This window comes from Pteropus vampyrus, unplaced genomic scaffold (assembly GCF_000151845.1).
Source record: "Pteropus vampyrus isolate Shadow unplaced genomic scaffold, Pvam_2.0 Scaffold215, whole genome shotgun sequence".
Classification (NCBI taxonomy): Eukaryota; Metazoa; Chordata; class Mammalia; order Chiroptera; family Pteropodidae; genus Pteropus; species Pteropus vampyrus.
The window spans coordinates 1,201,937-1,224,126 of record NW_011888996.1 but is presented as its reverse complement, the minus strand read 5'-3'; the positions used below and the strand labels follow the sequence as shown (position 1 = coordinate 1,224,126).

Sequence of the window (22,190 nt, the reverse complement as noted above, 5' to 3'; positions counted from 1 at the left end):
GGACTAATGCTGTCTCAGGTCTCTGCTTAAAACCAAAGAAAATAAAAGTAGATATCGGTGGGTAGTTGCTCTGGGCTGAATTGTGGCCCCCTGCCGCCCCCACCTAATTCATATGTTGAAACACTACCCCCCAATATGATAGCATTTGGAGATGTGGCCTTTGGGGGATAATTAGGTTTAAATGAGGTCATAAAGGTGGGGCCCTCATGATGGGATTAATGCCCTTACTAGAAGAAACACAAAAGAGCTTGTTCTCCCTGCCATGTGAGGACACAGTGAGTAGGCAGCCATCTGCAAGCCACAGGGACAGAACCCTCACCTGAAACTGATCACGGTGGCTTCTTGATCTTGTGCCTCTAGCTTGCAGAACTGTGAAAAATAAATTTGTGTTTAAGTTACCCAGTCTGTGGTATTTCATTATGGCAGCCTGAGCTGACCAAGACAGAAGTGATTGAAGTTCACCAGTAACTAAATGAGCATCGATCATACTAACGCCATTTTCTGTCCCTAGATGTTTATGCCTTAGACTTAACATGTTGGAGCTGAGACTTTAAAAATTTATTTGCTTTTACCTTAATTGCATGCAAATTCTGCTACAAATTTTAGATTTAACATTTTCCTGAACTAACCTTTAAAATTCCACTAAAATGGCTTGATGTACATCTTCAGCTGAAGAAACTGAAGGCCAGAGAGTGTTAGCGTCTCCTGGATTAGTAGCGGACCGTATGGCCCTAGAATTAAGGAGTCCCAGTTTTACCTGGATTCTCAGATTCTGGAGGATAAGTCTGGATTCTTCTTAGCTGTGTGTCCTTGGACAATTTACCCAACCTTCTTGCGCCTCAGTTTCCTACTCTCTCCAATGGGGATAATCACAGTACTTAAGAATTAGTATTAAATGAGATTAGGCCCATAAAACGCGTAGCATGTTGCTTGGCGCAATTAATATTGCTCAAGCTCTCATAGCTTGTCAGTAACAGAAACCAGGATACAGTCCCGGTGGCCCAATTCCTTGCCTATTGTATTTCCCAACACATCACATGTAATGGTTCTCGGAACCGAGCGGTAAATCACCCAACGAACGCGCTTGGTATTACTCAGGCAAAGAGGTCGTCGCCACGAGAGGGGCCTAACGCGAGCCGCCAGTACTGCGCCTGCGCGGGCGTCCTTCCTCGCCTTGGTGCTCGACCTGAGGCGCCTGCGCACTGGGCCCAGCCCGCCCTCAAGGACTTACCCAGTGGGCAATGCTTCGGTCCCGGCCAAAATGGCGAGCAGGCCTGCTGGTAAGTGACTGATGTCTTATCTGGTGGGCGACGCTGCGCTGAACTTTTTATTTTCGCAGCAACTTGCTTCTCTTCCTTTGCTCTCTTAAGTGGCCAGGTTTGCGGTGTAAGGGAAAGCAGCGGATCCGTTCCAACCTAGAGGACGCCTTTCCCCCAGTCCCTGCTGTCCCCAGGCCATACTCGCTCGCCTACGGGGTTGGGATGTGGACTTTCTCTTGGTAAAGGTGTCCGCGGTGGCTCCGACAGCCCAGGCGTTCCAGCTTCCTGTGCTCGGCAGCCTCAGAAAATTCCAGGGCTCAAGGAGATAAAATTAGTGGATGACTTTCAGCCAAAACGAGCTGAGGGCTGTGAGCCAAGCGCTGTCATATACATTGCCGCGATAAATTCTCCTGGCGCAAGGAGGGGGGTATTAGTTTCCCATTTACGCTGATAACTGAGGCAGTGTGACCAGAGGAAATAGGTTTGGAAACCTCATTCCACTCCTCGCGCTTCTCAAATTAGGGATTAGAGGTATCTGAGCAAGGGTTAAAGCGAAACTTCAAGTTAACCTTATTTGGAATGTCAGCTTGTCTATTTGAAGAAATTTGTATTTATTATAGACGCTAAAACATTTCTTAGTGAATCAAATACAGAATTACCGGAATATTTAAAAGAGAACGTGAACATCAAATAGAATTTTACACCCCACCCCCTGCTTTATTTGCGGGGGGGCGGGGGGCAATGTCTGTCCTCTGGCGGTGAAAATTGGAATAACTTTTTTTAAAAAATCGGTCCCTTTCTCCCTGCTCCAGCAATTGTGTAGCCATTAGGAAATATCAGAGTAGCAGAAAATGCATTAAATGACATTGAGCTTTTTGGGGGTGGGGAGAAACTTAAGAATTCATTATTTAATTAACTTTACAAATATTGAAAGCACCCTGCCTCTGTGCGGTTTTGGAACTAGATAGACCTGGCCTCAACTCTAGCTGCCTTTGGTCTTGGTTAGGATGACTTCTGTAAGCCTTATTTCTCTTATGCAAGGACAGGCATGATGTAAATAACTGAACTAATGTGGGTAAAGCAAATAAGATAGTGCTTGGCACACAAGTGTTCAGTGAATATTATTATCACCATCACTGGTAAATATATTTAAAAATTTGCCTTCTACAAGTATGTTGGTAGACTGTTGGCTCTTTGGCACTTGTTTTGCTAGAAGCAATATTATACATGGTGCTTAATTTCCAAGGAGATTTACCAAGTCTTATAGTCCGTGATGTACTAAGGAGTAGGTACAAGAAAGGGTTGGAGTAAAAGGAGAGTTTGCTTTCCTTCCTTGGTCAGGGACTAGCCCTAGACAAAATTAAAAAAAAAAACTTTTTTTTAAACTTGCATTACCTCCCTTTCTGTACCACATCACTCATAAACATCAGACGCTATCGTGTTGCCCGTAGCAACTACTGGATTATCCCATCAGGTTTGGTCTTGTCCTCCAAAGAATTTTAACATTACCTGTTTCTCCTCATCCATTTCAACTAATGGTTTCAGAATTCTCCCAGAAAATTCATAGTTTTAAAGAGGGTAGCCAAGTGAACAACAGGTAATTTAGAATAAAAATTTTGGAGGATGAGGGTCATTTAGACTTGCCAGCCTAACCTGAAATCTCACCTTTTCATACAATTCCAACTCCCTTGAAAAGTTTACAATTTTTTCCTGTAATACAGCGGTCCCTAGCCTTTTTGACACCAGAGACGGGGGCTCCTATGAGAATCTAATGCCTGATGATCTGAGCTGGAACTGAGATGGTGATGCTAGCTCTAGGGAGCAGCTGCAAATACAGATGAAGCTTTGCTCACTGCTCACCTCCTGCTGTGCGGCCCGGATGTTGGGGACCCTTCCTGTAATCTGTTTCTGAGACTACAAATCATGGAGAAGTTCTGAGTTCTTTTTCCATACCCTACCCCTTAAATTCTTATAGTAGCAGGGGGACATAAAGGGTTGGCATGCTTGTCTTGAGAGGCTGGAATGTCAGTAATTGTACCTGTAGATCTTTTGTACATTAAATGTTTGAGTTTACTTTTCCCCCCATGAGTTGCTGCCCAGTTTTTTTTACCTGCAGTCACTTTTGCTCATAGATAAAATAGCAATTTTTATCTACAGTATACACTTTTAAAAGGAAGTTCCTTCCTATGTTTGCATTCTCTAACAGAGTAACTATAAGAATAGTCACTGCTTGCCTATCGACGTTTTCATATAGTATAAGTGAATTGTAGCAACTAACAGTGTGACAATATCAGTTGCAGCATCAGGCCGGTGGCTGGAGGGTATTCGAAAATGGTATTACAATGCTGCAGGGTTCAATAAACTGGGTGAGTATCTGCTTTCTTTTTCTATTTTCTTTTTTTTTTTTTGCTTTTTCTGAGAGCAGTGCTTTTGCTAAAGTTATTATGAGTCCAAAAAAATACTTTAATTGTACTTGTGTACATTAGAAGTTTTTAAAATTAGGTCACATTGTATTGTTATGTTAAATCACAGCCATTTTCTTTTTATTATTTTGAGAAGAGAGAGGAATGGAATCATCTCAGATGTTTAAGGTGGAAATAATTCATGTTCTTGAAATATGGTAACTGGACATTTTCCTTATTATACGCTCTTTCAACTCCTCCACTTAGCATTTTAAAATTTAAGCTATATAAACTTTGAAAGTAAGAAATTTTTCAAATGTTAAAGTTGTCTAAGATCTTTACAATCATCTTGATGCCTGAACATATTTAGAACTTTATAATTTGCTATGGACTTCATCTTTTATTATTGAAGCTTGATGAAAGCATCATTTAATGTTACTGTTTTTTTAGTATACTCTCATTTTAAGATTCTCTAATACTTTGATCTCAGATTTAAAGTATAAGTAGAAATGTGGTTTATTGGCATGTGTTTAAAAAGGTAGACATTTTAAATATTTTAAAAATTCTTTTAGATAAAGTGTGAGTTTTGTGGCAGTGGATTTTAAAAGGCTCATATATTGTTTTCACAGTACTATTTTACAAATAGCCCATTAAAGTAACCCATTATAATGTATAAAATACATTGAGTTTCATCCAATGTATAAAATACATTGATATTTCACCCAAGTCTTAAATTTGTAAGTCATAAAGATATTTTACCCATTTAAAAAAATTTCTGATTTTGAGATACATATTCCATCTAATGCTCTTGTTTTCTATCACAGGGTTAATGCGAGATGATACAATACATGTGGATGATGATGTTAAAGAAGCCATAAGAAGGCTTCCTGAGAACGTGTATAACGACAGGGTGTTTCGCATTAAGAGAGCACTGGACCTGACTATGAGGCAGCAGATCTTACCTAAAGAGCAGTGGACAAAATATGAGGAGGTAGAACAGCTTCTGTGTATCTGATAATGTTGACCATTAAGGATTGAATATTACAAACAGAAAGGCATTCATTTGTATGCCTTTCTGTTTGTAATATTCATTTAAGAACTTTAGAGTTCTTAAAGTTGTGACAAATAGATATCCTTATGACAGTACAGTGAGATTAGATCAAATATTAGCTCCATTTTAGAGACAATCACATTGAGACTTAAAAGTGAAGTGACTGTCCCAAAAATCACTAAGCAAGTCTCTAATAAGACTAGATCCAGGACTAGAATTCAGGTCTTCTGCTTCCCAGGCCCTGGTTCTTTCTCTGCTTCTTACTCAGATGAAAACCGGTGGTCATGTGATCAGCCCATTGAGTGGCCCTCTAGCTCCCAGGAAGGACTCTGTGAAGCAAAGACTTTGTGTATTACCCTTGCCCCTTTAACTGTACTGAAACTAGGCAAAAGCTTGTAGCCTCATACTCTTTTCTGTTAGACTTTCCTCTCGTAACCTATCAAAGCAAGCGATTTGTGGGTTTTTACATTCTAGAAAAGCAAACAATTCTTTGCTTGAGAATATTTTTTTCTTATGTTGGAAACTTTGATACATTTCTTATGTTTAAGACCTATTGAATGTTGAGGACATGTCAGTATGTGATGGTGGCATATGATATTTTTCTTTTATTCTTTAGGATAAATTCTACCTTGAACCATATCTGAAAGAGGTTATTCGGGAAAGAAAAGAGAGAGAAGAATGGGCAAAGAAATAAATATATACTGAAAATGTGTGGCTGCAGCTGTCCTCAGTGTATTTTTAAGATGTTGTTTAAACCTGAAATGTACAATTGAGAATCATCTAGGCTGCAAATGTATTACTTTAAATAAATGCCTATTATAATTTTTGTTGGAGTTTCTGAATTCTAAACCTTATTCTTTTTTCTAATTTTTTTTTATTTTTCATTACAGCTGACATTCAATATTATATTAGTTTCAGTTGTACAGCCTAGTGGTTAGACATTTGTATAATTTACAAAGTGATCCCCCTGATTAGTACCCACCTGGCACCATACATAGTTATTACAATATTGACTATATTCTCTATGCTGTACTTTATATCCCCATGACTATTTTGTAACTGCCAGCTTGTACTTCTTAATCCCTTCACCTTTTTCACTCAGTCCCCCAGTGTCCCCTCCCATCTGGCAATCACCAGTTTGTTCTTGTATCTGTGAGCCTGTTTTCATTTTTTCATTTATGTGTTTCTTAGTTGTGGCCATATAAGTGAAATCATGGTATTTGTCTTTGTCTCACTTATTTCACTTAGCATAATACCCTCTGGGTCCATCCATGTCATTACAAATGGTAAGATTTCATTTTTTTATGACAGTAATTATTTCATTGTATAGATGAACTCCAACTTCTTTATCCAATCATATGTTGATGGGCTAGGTTGCTTGCATATCATGGCTACTGTGAATAGCACTACAGTGAACATAGAGGTGTGTAGATCTTTTCAAATTAGTGTTTTGGTTTTCTTTGGATAAATACCCAGAAGTAGAATTGCTGGGTCGTAAGGTAGTTCTTTTTTTAATTTTTTGAGAAAACTCCAAACTTTTCTATAGTGGCTGTACCAATTTGCAATCCCACCAACAGTGCATGAGGGTTCCCTTTTCTCCACATCTTCACCATGACTTGTTTGTTGATTTATTGGTGATAGCCATTCTGACAAGTATGAAGTGATATCTCATTGTGGTTTTAATGTGTATTCTCTGATAATTAGTGATGTTGAGCATCTTTTCATGTCTATTGGCCATCTGTATATCCTCTTTGGAGAAATGCCTGTTCAGGTCCTCCACCTGTTTTTTAATTGGATTGTTTGTTTTTTTGTGTGTTGAGTTGTATGAATTCTTTATAACTTTTGGATCTTAACTCCTTATCAGATGTATTACTAGCAAATATCTTCTCTCATTCAGTAGGTTGTCTTTGTTTTGATGGTTTTCTTTGCTGTGCAAAAACTTGAGTTTGATGTAGTCCTAGTTGGTTATTTTTATTTTGTTTCCCTTACGCCAGGAGACATATCCAAAAAGCTGTTGCTAAGGGCGATGTCAGAGAGATTACTGCCTTTGTTTTCTTCTAGGAATTTTATGATTTCAGGTCTTACATTTAGGTCTTTAATCCATATTTTGAGTCTCTTCTTGTATGTGGTATAAGAAGGTGGTCCAGTTTCATTTTTTTTGCATGTAATTAGTTTTCCCAACACCCGTTATTGAAGAGACTGTCTTTATTCCATTGTATATTCTTGCCTCCTTTGTCATAGATTAATTGACCATGTAGGCATGGGTTTATTTCTGGGTTCTCTATTCTATTCTATTGATCTATGTGTCTGTTTTTATGTCAGTACCATGATGTTTCATTCATTATTGGCTTGTATAGTTATTAGAATAGTGTAATACCTCTGACTTTGTTCTTTCTTAAGATTGCTTTGCCTATTTGGAGTCTTTGAGGTTCCATGTAAATTTTCGAATTATTTGTTCTAGTTCTGTGAAAAATGCCATTGGTATTTTGATAGGGATTGCATTGAACCTATAGATGGCTTTGGGTAGGATGGCCATCTTAATGATGTTAATTCTTCCTATCTATGAGCACAGTATATGCTTCTGTTGATTTATATCTTCTTCAGTTTCTTTCTTCAATATCTTAAAATTTTCCGAGTATAGTTTTTTTACCATTTTGATTAAATTTATTCCTAGGTATTTTGATACAGTTGTAAATAGGATTGTTTTCTTCTCTTTCTGATAGTTCATTATCGGTGTATATTAATGTAACTGATTTCTGAATATTAATTTTGTATCTTGCCACTTTACTGAATTCATATTAGTTTTAATAGCTTCTGATGGAATTTTTAGGGTTCTCTATATATGATATCAGCAAATAATAACAATTTTACTTTTTCCTTTCCAATTTGAGAGCCTTTCGGGGTTTTTTTTTTTGGTCCAATTACTGTAGCTAGGACTTCCAATACTATGTTGGATAAAAGTGGTGAAAGTGGACATCCTTGCCTTGTTCCTGATCTAAGGAAAACACTTAGGTTTTCACCATTGAGTATGATATTAGCTGTGTGTTTGTCTTATATGGCTTCTATTATGTTGAGGTATATTCCCTCTGTTTCCAGTTTGCTGGGAGTTTTTACCATAAATGGATGCTGCATTTTGTCAAACTCTTTTCCTCACCTCTTGGTATGATCATGATTTTTAGCCTTCATTTTGTTTATGTAATGTATCACATTTATTGACTTGCAAATATTGAGCCAGACTTGCTCCCAGGAATAAATCTCGATCATGGTATGTGATCTTTTTAAAGTATTGGTGAATTCGGTTTGCTAATATTTTGTTGAAGATTTTTGCATCTATGTTCATTAGAGACACTGGCATATAATTTTCTTTTTTTGTAATGTCTTTGTCTGGTTTTGGAAACAGGGTAATGCTGGCCTTGTAAAATGAGCTTGGGAGACTTTCCTCTTCAATTTTTTGGAATGGTTTGAGAAGGATAGGTGTTAATTCTTTTTTGAATGTTTGGTAAAATTCACCTTTGAAACCATCTGGTCTAGGACTTTTGTCAGGAGTCTTTGTTAATAGATTCCATTTTGTTAGTAGTTATCAGTTTGTTCAGGTTTCCTGTTTCTCCTTGATACAGTCTTGGAAGACCATATGTTTCTAGGAATTTATCCATTTCTTCAAGTTGTCCAAATTACCCCCACCCCCACCCCCCACCACACCACTTTTTAATGAAGTCCGTTTAACATTTCGGATTTAATGGTGATGAACTCCTTTAACTTTTCTTGCCTGTGAAGCTCTTTATCTGTCCTTTGATTCTAATTGATAGCTTTCCTAGCCAGGTAGAGTAATCTTGGTTATAAGTCCTTGCTTTTCATTACTTTGAATATTTCGTGCCAATCCCTTCTGGTCTGCAAAGTTTCTCTCAAGAAATCAGCCTACAGTCATATGGGAAGGAAGGTTATGTGTGCCCTCCTGTTATAGATGACAGTCTCGTACGTAAGTAACTGCCTTTCTCTTGCTGCTTTTAAGATTCTCTCTTTGTCTTTAACTTTTATCATTTTAATTATGATCTGTATTGGTGTTGGTCTCTTTGGTTTCATCTTGTTTCAGACTCTGCTTCCTGGATTTGTATGTCTGTTTCCTTTGCTAGGTTAGTGAAGTTTTCCGCCATTATTTCTTCAGATAGGTTTTCAATCCCTTGCTCTCCTCCCTCTGGTGCACCTATGATATGAATGTTGTTACTCTTGATGTTGTCCCAGAAGTCTCTTAAACCATCCTCACGTTTTAATTTTTTTGTCGTTGTTCCAATTGGGCATTTTCTGCTACCTTGTCTTTCAAATCACTAATTTGATGTTCTCTGTGATCTAATCTGTTGATTTCATTTAATGTATTGATTTCAGTTATTTTATTCTTCATTTCCTACTGGTCCTTTTTTATGTTTTCTATTTGTATAATTTCTCAGTTTATCTATTCTTCTAAGTTCATCAAGCACCCTTGTAACCAGTGTTTTGCACTCTGCATCTGGTAGATTGATTATCTCTATTTTGTTTAGTTTTTTTTTCTGGAGTTTTGCCCTGTTCTTTCATTTGGTATATGTTTCTTTCTCACCTCATTCTGGGTGCTTCCCTGTATTTCTATTTATTAGGCAAATCCGCTATGTCTCCCAGTCTTGGGAGGGTGACCTTATTTAGTAGGTGTCTTGTGCATCCCAGTGGCGCACTCTCCCTAGTCACCCAAGCCAGGTGCTCCATGGGTGTCCCTTGTGTGGGTTGTGTGTGCCCTCCTATTGTTGATGAGCCTTCATCAACAATTGGTGTTAGTGTGCCAGTGGGTGGGATTGATCCTTATGCTGACTAGCTATAAGGATTGGCCGCAATTACTATGGATGAGCTGTTGTATGGGGGCTAACCCTATGGAGTAGGATTCGCTGTAGCAGGGCTCTGGTGCCTGATGAGTCTATCTTTTGGGTGGTCGTTTGTGGAATTAATTAGGTGATTCTCTGGTGTGGTCCGAAGCCAACCATTGGATGTGTTGGTTCTGGGGCCTCTTGGGAGAGGCTCTGGTGCACACCCAATTCAGCCGCTGCCTGTGCTCTGCACAGGGCCACCTTGTAGGATATATGAAGTATTCTGTAGTTGGTAGCTGCCTGTGCTGGGCTTGGGGGTGCCTGGGAGAGGCAGTGCTGCCAACTGAGGCCAGATGCCACTGGTGCCAGGCTGGGGGTTGCTTAGCAAGAAGTAGGGGGCACGCCGCTGCTTTTTTGGAGTTTCGCAGATGTTGCAGAGATTTTTAAGAAAGTGCACAGCTTTTGCTGAAGCCAGCTGCTTCTGAAGAACAGCTGCTGAAAGTCTGAGTTTGTGTGCAAATTGAAGGGGGGTGGGTTCTCGGAATCAGCAGGATGGGGCAAGCAATGTTAGTCTATTTGATGGAGACTCAGATTTGGTGCCAGCCTGTACCTGCCTCTCTGTGAGAGGAGAACTCAACAAAGGAACAGTGGTACTTGCCAGCACTTCTATGTGGATCTGAGCTGCCCCTCCAGCTGTTGCCCTGAAGCCAGACAATTCAGTTCTTCCCCTGTCCATTGTGCTTGTAGAGCTTCTGCCACAGTGCTAAAATTCAAAGCGAGTGAATGTCATGCGTAAGTTCATAAGCGGATCCTTTAAGAGGATTGCCTAGGACTCCAGAAGCCCTTCGTTTCACCCAGACAGACTTGCTGAATTTTACAGCCAGATGTGGGAACTCCTTTTCCCAGCACTGATGGTTTAGGATGGGGAGCCTAATGTGGGGCTCGAAACCCTCACTCCTCAGGGGGCCTCTCTACAGCCAAGACATCCTTTTGGAATCTTAGCCACCACATGGTTGTGGGACAGCCTATTTCATGTCTTTGTCCCTCCTATCAGTCTCTACATGGCTTCATTATGTCCTTAGTTATAGGAGTTCTGTTCAGTGAGTCTTCAGGTGGTCGTTCTATAGTTCAGTTGTAATTTTGATGTGGTCTTGCAAGGAGGTGAATACAACATTTACCTACTTTGTCATCTTCACCAGAAGTGAGTCCTAAACTTTAGTCTTAATAACTGCTTAATTTACTTATCTGTCAATTTCTTTCCAGTTACTGTTTTAAGTGCCTCCTGAAGCTTAGAGAAGCCACTTAAAATTAGTTTTTTTCACTGGTTAGATAAATTCTTAATTTACTAGAGGGTATAACATTCTTCCAAGTGGAAGACACACCTTTATATTGCCTTTGTATATTAGTAAGATAATTAGCCTAACTTGTAGGAATGGAATGGGGCAAGAAACAAGCACCAGTGACTTCATTTTATCTGAAGCAAACAGACTGGCTCTCAGACGTCAAAAGTTATTTGAAAGGAGAAAGGATTCACCTCATCTAAGACCGGAAACAGCCCTTTCCAACCACTGCTCTCCAAATAGAATTAATTTCACATCAAATCTTTTCAAAATTATATATACGGTCCCAATATGGGTCTGTATGTTATATATAAATATATATATATATGTTATATATATATACATATGCTCATGTGTATTAGAAAACAAAAAATAGACATTAGAAAAATAGACAAATATAAAGACAAGTTATACTTTCTCTCCATATCCCAATGACTTTTCTACTTTGGATATGATTGTTATAAAGTATATTGTTAAGGGTTGGATGCTAAAAATAGTTAAAAGTTTTAAGGTTATAGGCTAATTTTTTCCAATATAAATTAAAATCATTCAATAATGTCATCATTACCACCCCTAAACTCTAAAATGCCTTTTTTTTTTTTTCTTGTGGACTCAAGAGCCTGGAACCACAATGAGTGGGGAAGGAACTTTGTGGAACCTGCAGCCTACACAGTGTCACACAAGCCACTGCTGTGTGTGGTGAGAATGTTTGAGATCTTCCTTCAAAGAACAAAACAACAGTGTAAAAAAACAAATTTTGTGTTATAGTTAAAATTCCAAAAATCAGTAAAAAGTACATGTGTACATTTTGTACGTATGTATTTTTTCACAAAATGAAATATGTTGTTGACATTTATGTTTGACTTTTGCGACATAGACATCTTAAACTTTTGCTAATATATTTATTAGCTTTGTTAAATTTCCTAAGAGCCTCTCTACTCTCATATCCAGATTTTTCGCAGCACCTATTCTGAAACCACTCATGTCGATTTTCTTTTGGTCGGTCCAAGTTGCCTAGATCCTCATTTGATAAAGTTTTTAGTTGTGGTAAAAGCAGTTCTTTGACATGCTTAATATTTTGTAAGATTTGTGATTTGACTTCATAAACAATTAGAATTTTATTGTTAGAGCAGTATTGCAAATCACAGAGAAACTGATAAACATGTTGGTAGATGCTAATGTTAAGGGACATTTTAATGAAGGACTGTTTGCATAAGGGTCAGTTGACTAGGAAATACGTGCATCAAGATGCTTCTCTGTTAGACTTAACTAGGTAACTGAGATAAATTTTCAGACAGTCAAGTACCACCCAGTATTTTGGTGCTCCACTTTCTTTCCTTTCTTAGACCTTTTCAAATAAATCTGAATCTCAGACATTGCTGATTCGTGTTATATTCATATAACCCATTTGGCTCATCATCCTGTAGACAGAATAATAGAGTGATTCAGAGATAGGAATCCATTCACTTATTGGGTAGCTTTAGGAATAGGGTTTAGCTTCTTCATGCCTCAGTTTCCTCAGCTCTAAGATGGAGTTCTTTTGAAAATAACTGACTGTATTACATGTCAAGCACATAGAATAGTTCCTGGCACACGGTAAGCACTACTGTGACTTGCTAACAGATTCAGTAATAAGAAAAACTGGACCAAAGCCCAAAGTTTCCTTAGCCATAATAATCCTTCCGTATTCATAAACAGGATGTGTTTGTTAACATAGAGCTGTGTATGGCTTTGAATATAAAGTATTTAGAATTTAAAAGCTAGGTAAACATAAAAACTATACTAATCAAATACTTGACAGCCTGGTGGATGAAGTGCAAATGAATGGGTTTACCCATTTGGGTGACATGAATTTTAGGAACTACAGTATCAGAGATGAATATAGTTAAAGGGTGAATGAAACATAACTAAAAATGTAGGGAAAAAGTCTTTTTATTAGAATAAGGTACAAAATTCTGCCACTAGGTGGCAATGCACTACAACTTTACAACTTAAAGGTACTCCACACAGCACTATTGAACATTTACCCATTCAGTACCCCCACCGTCTCCCTCCCCTTCATTTTTCAGGATGACAACACCTTAGAGGTTTATGGCCATCAGGAGAATTTACTACTAAGCTATATACTGATGTAATGAAATTTAATATATGCTGTGCAATGAATTATGAGATGTTATTTAGTTTCAGGATTTTATTACTTCAATCAGTTATGACCATATTTCCTTTTATATGATTGCTCACTCTTTAAACATACCAGATGACTGTATAAGGAACACCTAATAAAGTCTATAGATGTTAAAATATAAATGTTTTAATTTATTTGCCATAATTTGTTTAAATTCTGGTTACACTGGTGTTCATATTAAAAGCCATAACATGTTAGAATTTGAGATCTCAGATCAGATGGTGCCTCTGAATTATATTTTGTTAAGAAATTTTATTGTATCTATTAGCAATTGAGCATAGAAGATGGACTGATTTATTCTAAGGTAAATTTTTAGCATAGATTCTAGAAAGCCTGTTATGTTTGAGGGACTTGCGTATATGACAAACTATTTAAGTTGTTATTCTAGATTCTGACTCTCTCTCCTAAAGGTGAAAAAAAATGTATAATTTGTTTAACTTTTAATACTTTCACCTATTTTTGCATAAATGGCAAAAATATAATTTCAAAGTAAGTCCCTGTGAAAATTCTGGTAACATTATTCAACTGAGTCATTATTCTGTTAGAATTCTAACTATTTTAAAGAAAATTTTATATATCAATATGAAAATAGTATTTACTAGCCAGCTCCCCCCCAAAAAATAATTATTCATTTCAAAAAGTATCAGTTTATAATTCTTTTCTCATGTATGCATTTAAAATGTGGATTGCCACTAAACTAGAAACTCAGATGTGATGCCAATGATTTAGGCAAGTCATTAGCCTTTATCGATTGGGGTTCCTCAGTTATAAAATTAAGGGGTTTGACTACAAAATCTTTAAGATTCAGCACCAAAACATTCTGGATTTGTAATTTAATTTATGCACTTTATTGTTAAGATGAACTAATACCGATAGAATACCAGCTTTGTACCAGGCATTGTTCATATGATATCTCTTTCAATCCTCCCTACAAACTTCTGCTATAGAAATTATTACACCCACTGTATGGAAGAAAAAATAGAGCTTAAAAAGGTTGTTCGTAGATTAAAAATTGTTTTTTGTATAAGTTTTTATGTGCTATGCTAGGCGGAAGCCGGGGTAGAACAGGGTTTCTCATCATTGGCACTATTGACATCTGGGGCTGGCTAATTCTTTGTTGTGGGGGCTTTCCTGTACATTATAGGATGTTTAACAGTATCTCTGGTTTCCCCCAAATTGTGACAACCAAAAATGTCTCCAGACATTGCCAAACGCCCCCTGGGGGACAGAATTGCCCCCAGTTAAAAACCACCAGTATAGGGGATATAAAAAGAGAAACCAAGAAGGTGGAAACAGATAAGTAAATAGGTATATATATAAATAGATATGCAAATAAATGTGTAAATTATCTGTAAAAAATATGCACTGGGTGTTACAGAAACACAGAGAAGGGAAACTAACTCAACCTGGAGGGTGATAAGAGAAGACTCTCTGGAACTTAGCTGATTCTACAAGGGTAAACTAAGCCAGCCAAACCCAAAAGGTGGTGAAGGGCTTTACAAGAGGAGGAAAATAAACAGGAAATGCTCAGAGACATGGGAGTGCAGGCGTACGCCTAGGGGAGAACAGACAGTTTCACACTGGTGGAGTGGCAAACGTCATCTGGAAGATATGGGAGATGAAACTCTCAATATTGAGATGTTTGGACTTTGTGAGCAGGAAAGTGTTTGGATAGATTCTGGGAAGTGAAAATTCCTAGAATTTTCAATTTGGTTTAAGGGGTTGAATTTTACAGTTTCTCAGTAAACTGCCAATTTGCTTTTCAAAATTTTGTAAGAATTTATACTCTTCTAAGCAATTTGTGAGGGCCTTTTTCATTGCGCCCCTGCCTGCACTGAGTGCTCTCATTAAGAACAATCTTTGTGAATTTGGTTGGAGAGTTTTTTGTTTAAATTTGCATTTCTTGGATTGAGTGTTAAACATTTTTCCATATGCTGTTATCAAGTTGTTTTTCCTCCTTAATCAACCTTGTTCATGTCCTTTGCCTATGTGTCTATTTTTTATTTTCATATCTTTTTCTTTGTTTAGTTTTCTTTTTAGGCCTCCCACCCCAAATATGGGTCAGTTCTTATCTATTTGTATGAGACCTTTATATATTTAGACAGTACTCCTTTTACTTAAAGTTGCTGAAATGACATTTTCTTATTTCATTGTTTGAAATTTGCTTATTTTTTGGTGGGTTTTCAACTTTGTTCATGGTGGTTTTTGTCAAATGGAAGTTTCCAGTTTTTATGTGGTACAATCTATCAGTCTTCTCTGTGGTTTTACATTTAAGGTCATGCTTTGAGAAGTCCTTCGTTTAGTCCAAGGTTATGTAAATATCCAGCGAGGTTTCCATCCAATACTTTTAGCTATAAGAAATAAAACCATAAATCTTTAATCCTTATGGAATTTAGGTATATGGTGTGGGCAGAGTAAATTTTTGAGAGATACTAGAAGGTCCAATTGGCAAGGCTGGATGATCAATGGCATGTGCTGGGGGTTGGAGGTAGGGGGTAGAGAGGGAAGCACAGAGGTGATCCACTGGGGGGACTGCTTAAGGTGGATGCAGGCCCTTAATCAGCACTTCTGTGGACTTGTCGTTCTGTAAGAGTATTTATGCTGCTGGAATTCCAGAACTTCTCTCTTCAGCTCACCCTGCTCTGCACCCCTAGGGGCTGACCTGTGTGAACTGCATCAATAGACACCCTTGCCCTCTGGCTTCTGGCTTGGGCTTGGCCAATGAGAAATCACTTGCAGGAGAGGGCAGACAAGAAGAGAGAGATGGTGATATTTATTCCCCAGCCCATTCCCTGTTGGCCCATGGGTTGGATGTGGTTACGTTCCTCTGCTGAAGGCCACTCTTCTATAAGGCACCCCCTCTCAAGGTTCCTACATCTCTCTCTCCATGCCCACCCCTGTTGGTTCCCCTTAACCCTGCCTGTCTTCTGTTAACTGCTTCTTCACTGGACATTTCTCAGTTGCTTGATTGGGTCCTACCAGGACTCTGACTGAGAGAGATGTGGGCTGCCCTCTAGAATAGTTAGTTTTCCCATGAGAGTTTCAAGTGATACCCTTTGGAGCTGATTTGTGGTCTCTCCTCAGGAAACCTTACAAGCTTACTTCTTTGAGGTTGGCCAACTCATGGCCCGGAGTCAGCCTCCCAGAGACCACACTAGTTCGTGTTGGAAAGAATGGCCTTCCACAGCCCATCTCCTACCACTCCCATCTCTCTGCCTCTTCGCCTGATGGATCTGCTTCCAATCAGAGACTTATTCTTCTACACAATTTAAATCAGGGACATGCCAGTGCCAAAAAGATGCTATATGACAAAAAACAGAAGGTTCGTCCATCCTGACATCGCTGTGCTGTCGTTCCGGGCAAGCTCTTTTCTCCTGTTTAACTCCCTCTTCCCCAAATACACTGCAAAATTTTACCTCTAAAGTTTGTCCCTCCTGTTCCCTGTCTCTTGGGGTGACACTCACAACCCTCACCATTATCTCTGCTTGCCCAAGTTCTAGCTTTATTTTAGACAAAAATGAAATCCTACCTACTCAGAGAAGCTCTCTCTAATCCCCAGACACTTGACATTTCTGTTTTCTTTGAATTTCTAAAGCTTCAACCAATCATTTGTTAATTAATAATAGCTAATACTATTAGTGTTCACTACATGCTATTCGTGGTCTCATTATTTCTTTAAAAAAAATTCTCTAAGGCAGGTATGATTAGTCACTTTTTTGATGTTGAACAGAGGAGGGCAGAGTGCAAACTCTGGGCTGGAAAGGCAGGCGCAACACCCAGTGGAGGACGTGTTAGGCCAGGGGAAGGAGCTTAAATTTTACATAAATGCAAGTGGAAGCCCGGGAGGGTTTCAAACAGAGCAGTGAACTATGATATTAAAGCAAGCAGTATGTATAAAACGCTCTCATTCTTTTTAAGGAAAGCATAACCCTCCAGATTATGGATGTCCCATAATTTCATTCAACCACTTTCCTGTTGATTGACATTTGGGTTGCTTCCAATGAAATGTTATAACAAATAGAGCTGCAGTGAAAATCCTTGTGCACTTGTGCTTTTGCATTTTTGTAGGACAGAGTCCAAAGGCTTAAAGAATTTAGACAGGGAACATGGTTGGTGGGGAGGGTAAAAAATCCTTTAAAACTCCCTGCCCTGCAAGGGAGAGGTCTCTTAAATCCAACTGTCTCAGATGTGTGTTCCACACCAGCCTGGATAAAGCCAGGTTTAGCAGACCATCAAGATTTTGCAACCAGCCACTGGAGTGTCCTACAATAACACTGAAGTGTGAGAAACATAGACACACCCAGCGTTACTGAAACGGACATTTCATTTCCCCTTAGGTTTTAATAATATTATAAATTGATTGCATTTGCTCTACTTTCAGTTCTGTCCAAGCGATTTAGCTAACATATTGCGTGTTTAATATTTTATATTCACGTAAAAGTCAGCTTTTAAAAATCCTGTCATAAATCAGAACAGAATTTTTCATTTAGGTAGATAAGTATACTATTTTTAAAATTTTTTCATTGTCTAAAGAAAAGGAGCCTAATATGATTGTTTCTCCATCTATTCAAAAGGTGGTGTTTTTTTTTTTAAGGCATTTCTACCTTTTTTGCACATTTGTGTTCAAATAGTTTTATTTTCAACTAATATTTGTTCATTCACTAGATGCTAGATGCTAGGGTCCAAAGATGAGTCTCATTCAGTCCTTGTGCTTGTTGAGTTTGCAGTCTGGGGAGATAGCCTGGTAAGTAGAGTCACAACTCAGGGTAGCAGGGCTTCTTCATGGAAAGCAGGAGGTGGGGTGGGAACATGGAGGACAGGACCAACCAACACTGAGGCCAGGGCTGGAGGTGGGTAATGTTCAGTTGCTGATAAGCAACGGAAATGGATTATGACTAGATGAAGCAGACATTTGTATTGGGAGACTATCATGGAATCAATGGAAGTTGTGTTAGCTTCCTATCACTGCTGTAACATTAACACACACTTAACCTAAAGCAATACATATGTATTATCTTATAGTTCTCGAGGTCAGAAATCCATAATAAGTCTCGTGAAGCTAAAATCAAGGTGTCCTCACAGCTACTTCCTTCTGAAGGCTCTGAGGGAGAATCTGTTCCTTTACTCTTCCATCTTATAGAGGCTGCCAGCATTGCCTGGCTTGTGGATACATCACTCTAACCCCTGCTACTATCAGGACATGGTCTTCTCCTCTGTTTGAACTTCTTAACTTCTCTCTTATAAGAACCCTTGTAATTACATCTGGTCTGCCCAGATAATCCAAGATAATCTCCTCATCTAAAGATTCTTAACTGTCACATCTGCAAAACTCCTTTTGCCATGTAAAGTAGCATATTCACAGGTTCCAAGGATTAAAATGAGGACGTCTTTGGAATGGTAGGCTGATAGTCAGTCTACTACAAAAGGCAAGAGAGAAGAATCCAGAAGAGGGTGGATGGGCTCAAGTACACATATATGGTCCTGCCCCAGGACCAGGCTAAACACTGCATTGGCCTCTGCAGCTGCTGGACCCTGCTGCTGCTCTAAGGAATTTCTCAGCTATCCCTTCATCTGTGTTGTTCCCACAAGATAAAATCTTGAGTCAGAACATCCAGCTGGCGGAGCCTGGCTCAGACACCCCATGCTGACTGCCAGGAGAAGGCATACAAGCCTGAAGCCTTGGTAACAAGAGGCAGGGTTTTGCCTTCCTCCAGGACTAGCACTGTGGAGAGTCCCTCTCTTGATCTGCCGGGAGTATGCCCAGATGCCGGAGCTATAATGTGGACACACTAACATACTCCACTGCTGGAAGGAACCGATGCTCAGGGGCGTCATCCTGGAGGAAGAGATGCCTGGGCAGAGGCCTGAAGAAAGCTGTTAAAGGAACTCGGGGGCACAAGTTCTTCCGTTGTTCTTCTTCAGGTAGTTTTTAGGACACTTGGGCCTTTTATGAGGCTGTCATCTTCCAAAATAACTTTACTGATAAAAGGAACCTGAAAAGAAATCAAAGACACACAATACATTTTAAAAGCATACAAACAAAAAACCAGAGTCACTCACACTTTAATACGCTCCTGGTGGGTGTGCAGATTGACAAGATCTTTCTCAAAAACAATAGATGTCAAGAGCCTAAAAGGACATATCACTTGACCCAGAATTTCTGAATCTCATAATAGGAAAAAAGGAAATAGATAAAAAATGCAGAGATTCGTGTCCATGGTTGTTTATTCCAGCATTGTTTATAGCAACAAACATGGATAATATGACTAACAATGGAGAGTGGCAGGTGGCATATTATTACTCTTTAAAAGTGATATTCTCAAAGGGAAATATCTTATCGACTGAAAAAAAGCAGTTTTAAAACATATAAGATTAATACTATAAAAGCCACATATATGCTTGGAGAAAAAAGGACAACAGTAATTTTCCACAAATTTTCAGAGGTTTCGGCCATGGGCCCTCTGAAATCCATCCAGGGGGACTAAATTTAGACTCTCTGGACTGAAAAAGGCTAATGGAATTAGAGACAATTTTAGCCTTTTTATGTGTGCTTTTCCGCATTTTCCAAATTTTCATTGAATTGTTTTTATAGTCAGAACATTAAAAAAATTAATGGCATTTGAATAAAATTAAGTTGTGATAATAGGAGAAAATGAAGAATAAAAATTGGTATGCAGTATAAATTTACTTTACCAGCGGTGTACATTGGAACACCCCAGGTGCTTTTTCTGCAGTGCACTTACCCAGACTCAGTTCTGACTCAGTATGCAAAATAATGTCATCAGAATCATCTGGGTACTCCTAGTTAAGGATCATCGATATAGTATGTACTTCCCATATGAAAAAACAAACTTCTAGCTTCTCTTGATGCCAATGGCCTTATCTCTCTTCTCTTCACAAGTGAGATATTTAATGATCTTCAGTTCTTCTCTTCATCTTTTCCCCGCTTTTGCTTCTTAATAGCATGCATCTTAGCAGAAGGCACGATTTCCTTAACGTATATCTTAGAAATCTCTCACCCTATAATACGTGTTGTGTTGTTTGTCATCTATAAAACATTTTGGATTGAACTTGCTGGCAGAGCACCCCAGTATAGCATGCCATTTAATGAGGTTAAATACTCAACTACCAAAATGAGGTTAAATACTCAACTACCAAAAAGTTGCTTTCATAGTCCTTCTTTGGAAATCTGGGAGCCGTTTGTCTATTGCAGAAAGAATAAGTCCTAAATTGCCCTCCAGAGCAAGGGTCAAATTTTAATGCCCTTAAATTGGAAAATTGCAAGACTCTGTTACTTACCCTGGTGAGCAAAACTTAGTATAAAGGCAACACATTCAGATGCCTTTTCTCAAGACTTCATACTTGGAATTGATTGAGAAGCCAAGGAACATGCTAAACATTGGCTGGAACTTGTCTCTGGCGTTAGAGAGAGTGCCTATGTCTTTACCTTGCTCAAGTGTTTGCAGCACAAATGGGTGAGCCAAAAGAAGGAATAGTCATCTTTGGACAATGATTCATTTTCTTTTTTCTCCTCAAATTGCTTTCCTTTTCTACCCACATTGAAATTTTGATATTAAGATTTTGTTAGTTAACTAACCCAAGTATCGATACCTAAAAACATAGCTTAGCCCACTGACCTATATTTGAATCTTTTAACTGTTGAGTCTGTCATCTGGAGATCAGGGAAAGTAAGGAACTGATTTGCCGATGAACAAGTGTTTCAAATTATGACTTAATCTAAAAAGTAAAATATCAACATTGCATCACAATACTTCAGCTTGGAACTTTGTCTTGGGGCTTGACTGAATTCATGATCTCAACTCCATAGCTTCATCATTCCTAGAAGAAAAGAGTCTATGGATTTTCGTTCGTTAAGAGATGTAAGATAGGGGTTTGAGAGTAGAGGGATTGATGAAGGCTGCTGTTTAACTATCTCAAGAAATTTTTTTATCAGACAAAAGCAAAATCGGTTTTTTAAGTGTAGAAGTTGTGCCTGAGTTAAACAAAATAGAGATATAATATTTTTCGTTTTCTCTATGTTAGTTTGGAAAATCATTAAGTTAATCTCAATCCAATATTATCCTTACTCTGGAATGTTTACTTCTTTTCAACTATGAAACAAATTGTAGCATCTCTGCTGGGAGTCAACAGAGGTAGCTTAGTCTAGTCAGAATCTAGAGGCACCATGTGAGGTTTGAACACAATAGAAGTTTCAGAAAGAAGATAAAGACAGACCTTGATTGCATGGAAGGATGGGATAGTCCAAGTAATGGAATTTAATTATTCTAGCTGAGTACTTCTATGTTATAGGCATGGAACATTGGTGAAAAAACAGATGAGCTGTCTGTCCTAGTGACACAGTGACATTAAATAAGCCTTTTGAGAATAATGGGGGAATTAATTAAACTTTCTAGTTGCATGAAAGTTGAGTAGAGGTGCCCAGCAGAGGCTGAGACTTCGAGCTCAGTTTAGCCCTTTACCTTCACAGTTTCTCTCTCTCTCTCTCTCTTCCCTCCTCTACCCTCCTCTTCCCTTCCCTCCCCTCCCCTCCTGTCCCCTTCTCTTTCTCTGTCTCTGTCTTTCTGTCTCTGTCTCTGTCTCTCTCTTTCTCCCTCCCTCTGTGTTTGTGTGTGTGTGTGTGTGTGTGTGTGTGTGTGTGTGTGTGTAATTTTTAATGGTACTGGTGAAGCCTTATAGAATGGCATATGCTATGGACTGAATGTTTGTGTTTCCCCCAAATTCATCCCCAATGTGATCATTTGGAGATGGGGCCTTTGGAAGGTAATTAGGTTATAAAGGTGGAGCCATGATTATGGAATTAGTGCCATGAGACATGAGAGAAATTGCTTTTTTCCTCTCTGCTCTTCACCATGTGAAGATATGAAAAGATGGCTATCTGCAAACCAGGATTCAGGCCTTTAAGAGACATCAGCCTGTTGGTGCCTTGGACTTCCTAGCCTCCTAAATGGTGTAAAATAAATATTTGTTGTTTAAAGCACATAGTCTCTGGTATTGTTATAGCGGCATGAACTCTCCTCTCCCCTCCCCTCTAAAGCAACATCTAATAGAACGTTTGAGTTGTGTTATGATAATCAAGCTGTTTATGTTCTAGTCCACAAACTGAACC

At 38.6% G+C, this 22,190-nt stretch overlaps 1 protein-coding gene across 1 annotated transcript; it reads left to right on the top strand.

The window, feature by feature from the left end:
* Window positions 1-1,143: 1,143 nt before the first annotated feature.
* LOC105300597 (cytochrome b-c1 complex subunit 7) lies at window positions 1,144-5,545 on the top strand. Its single transcript, XM_011372891.2, has 4 exons — window positions 1,144-1,280; window positions 3,554-3,625; window positions 4,486-4,652; window positions 5,329-5,545. Exons 1-4 carry the CDS (start codon window positions 1,262-1,264, stop codon window positions 5,404-5,406), a joined length of 336 nt encoding a protein of 111 aa, XP_011371193.1. The 5' UTR covers window positions 1,144-1,261; the 3' UTR covers window positions 5,407-5,545.
* The last annotated feature ends 16,645 nt before the right edge of the window (window positions 5,546-22,190 follow it).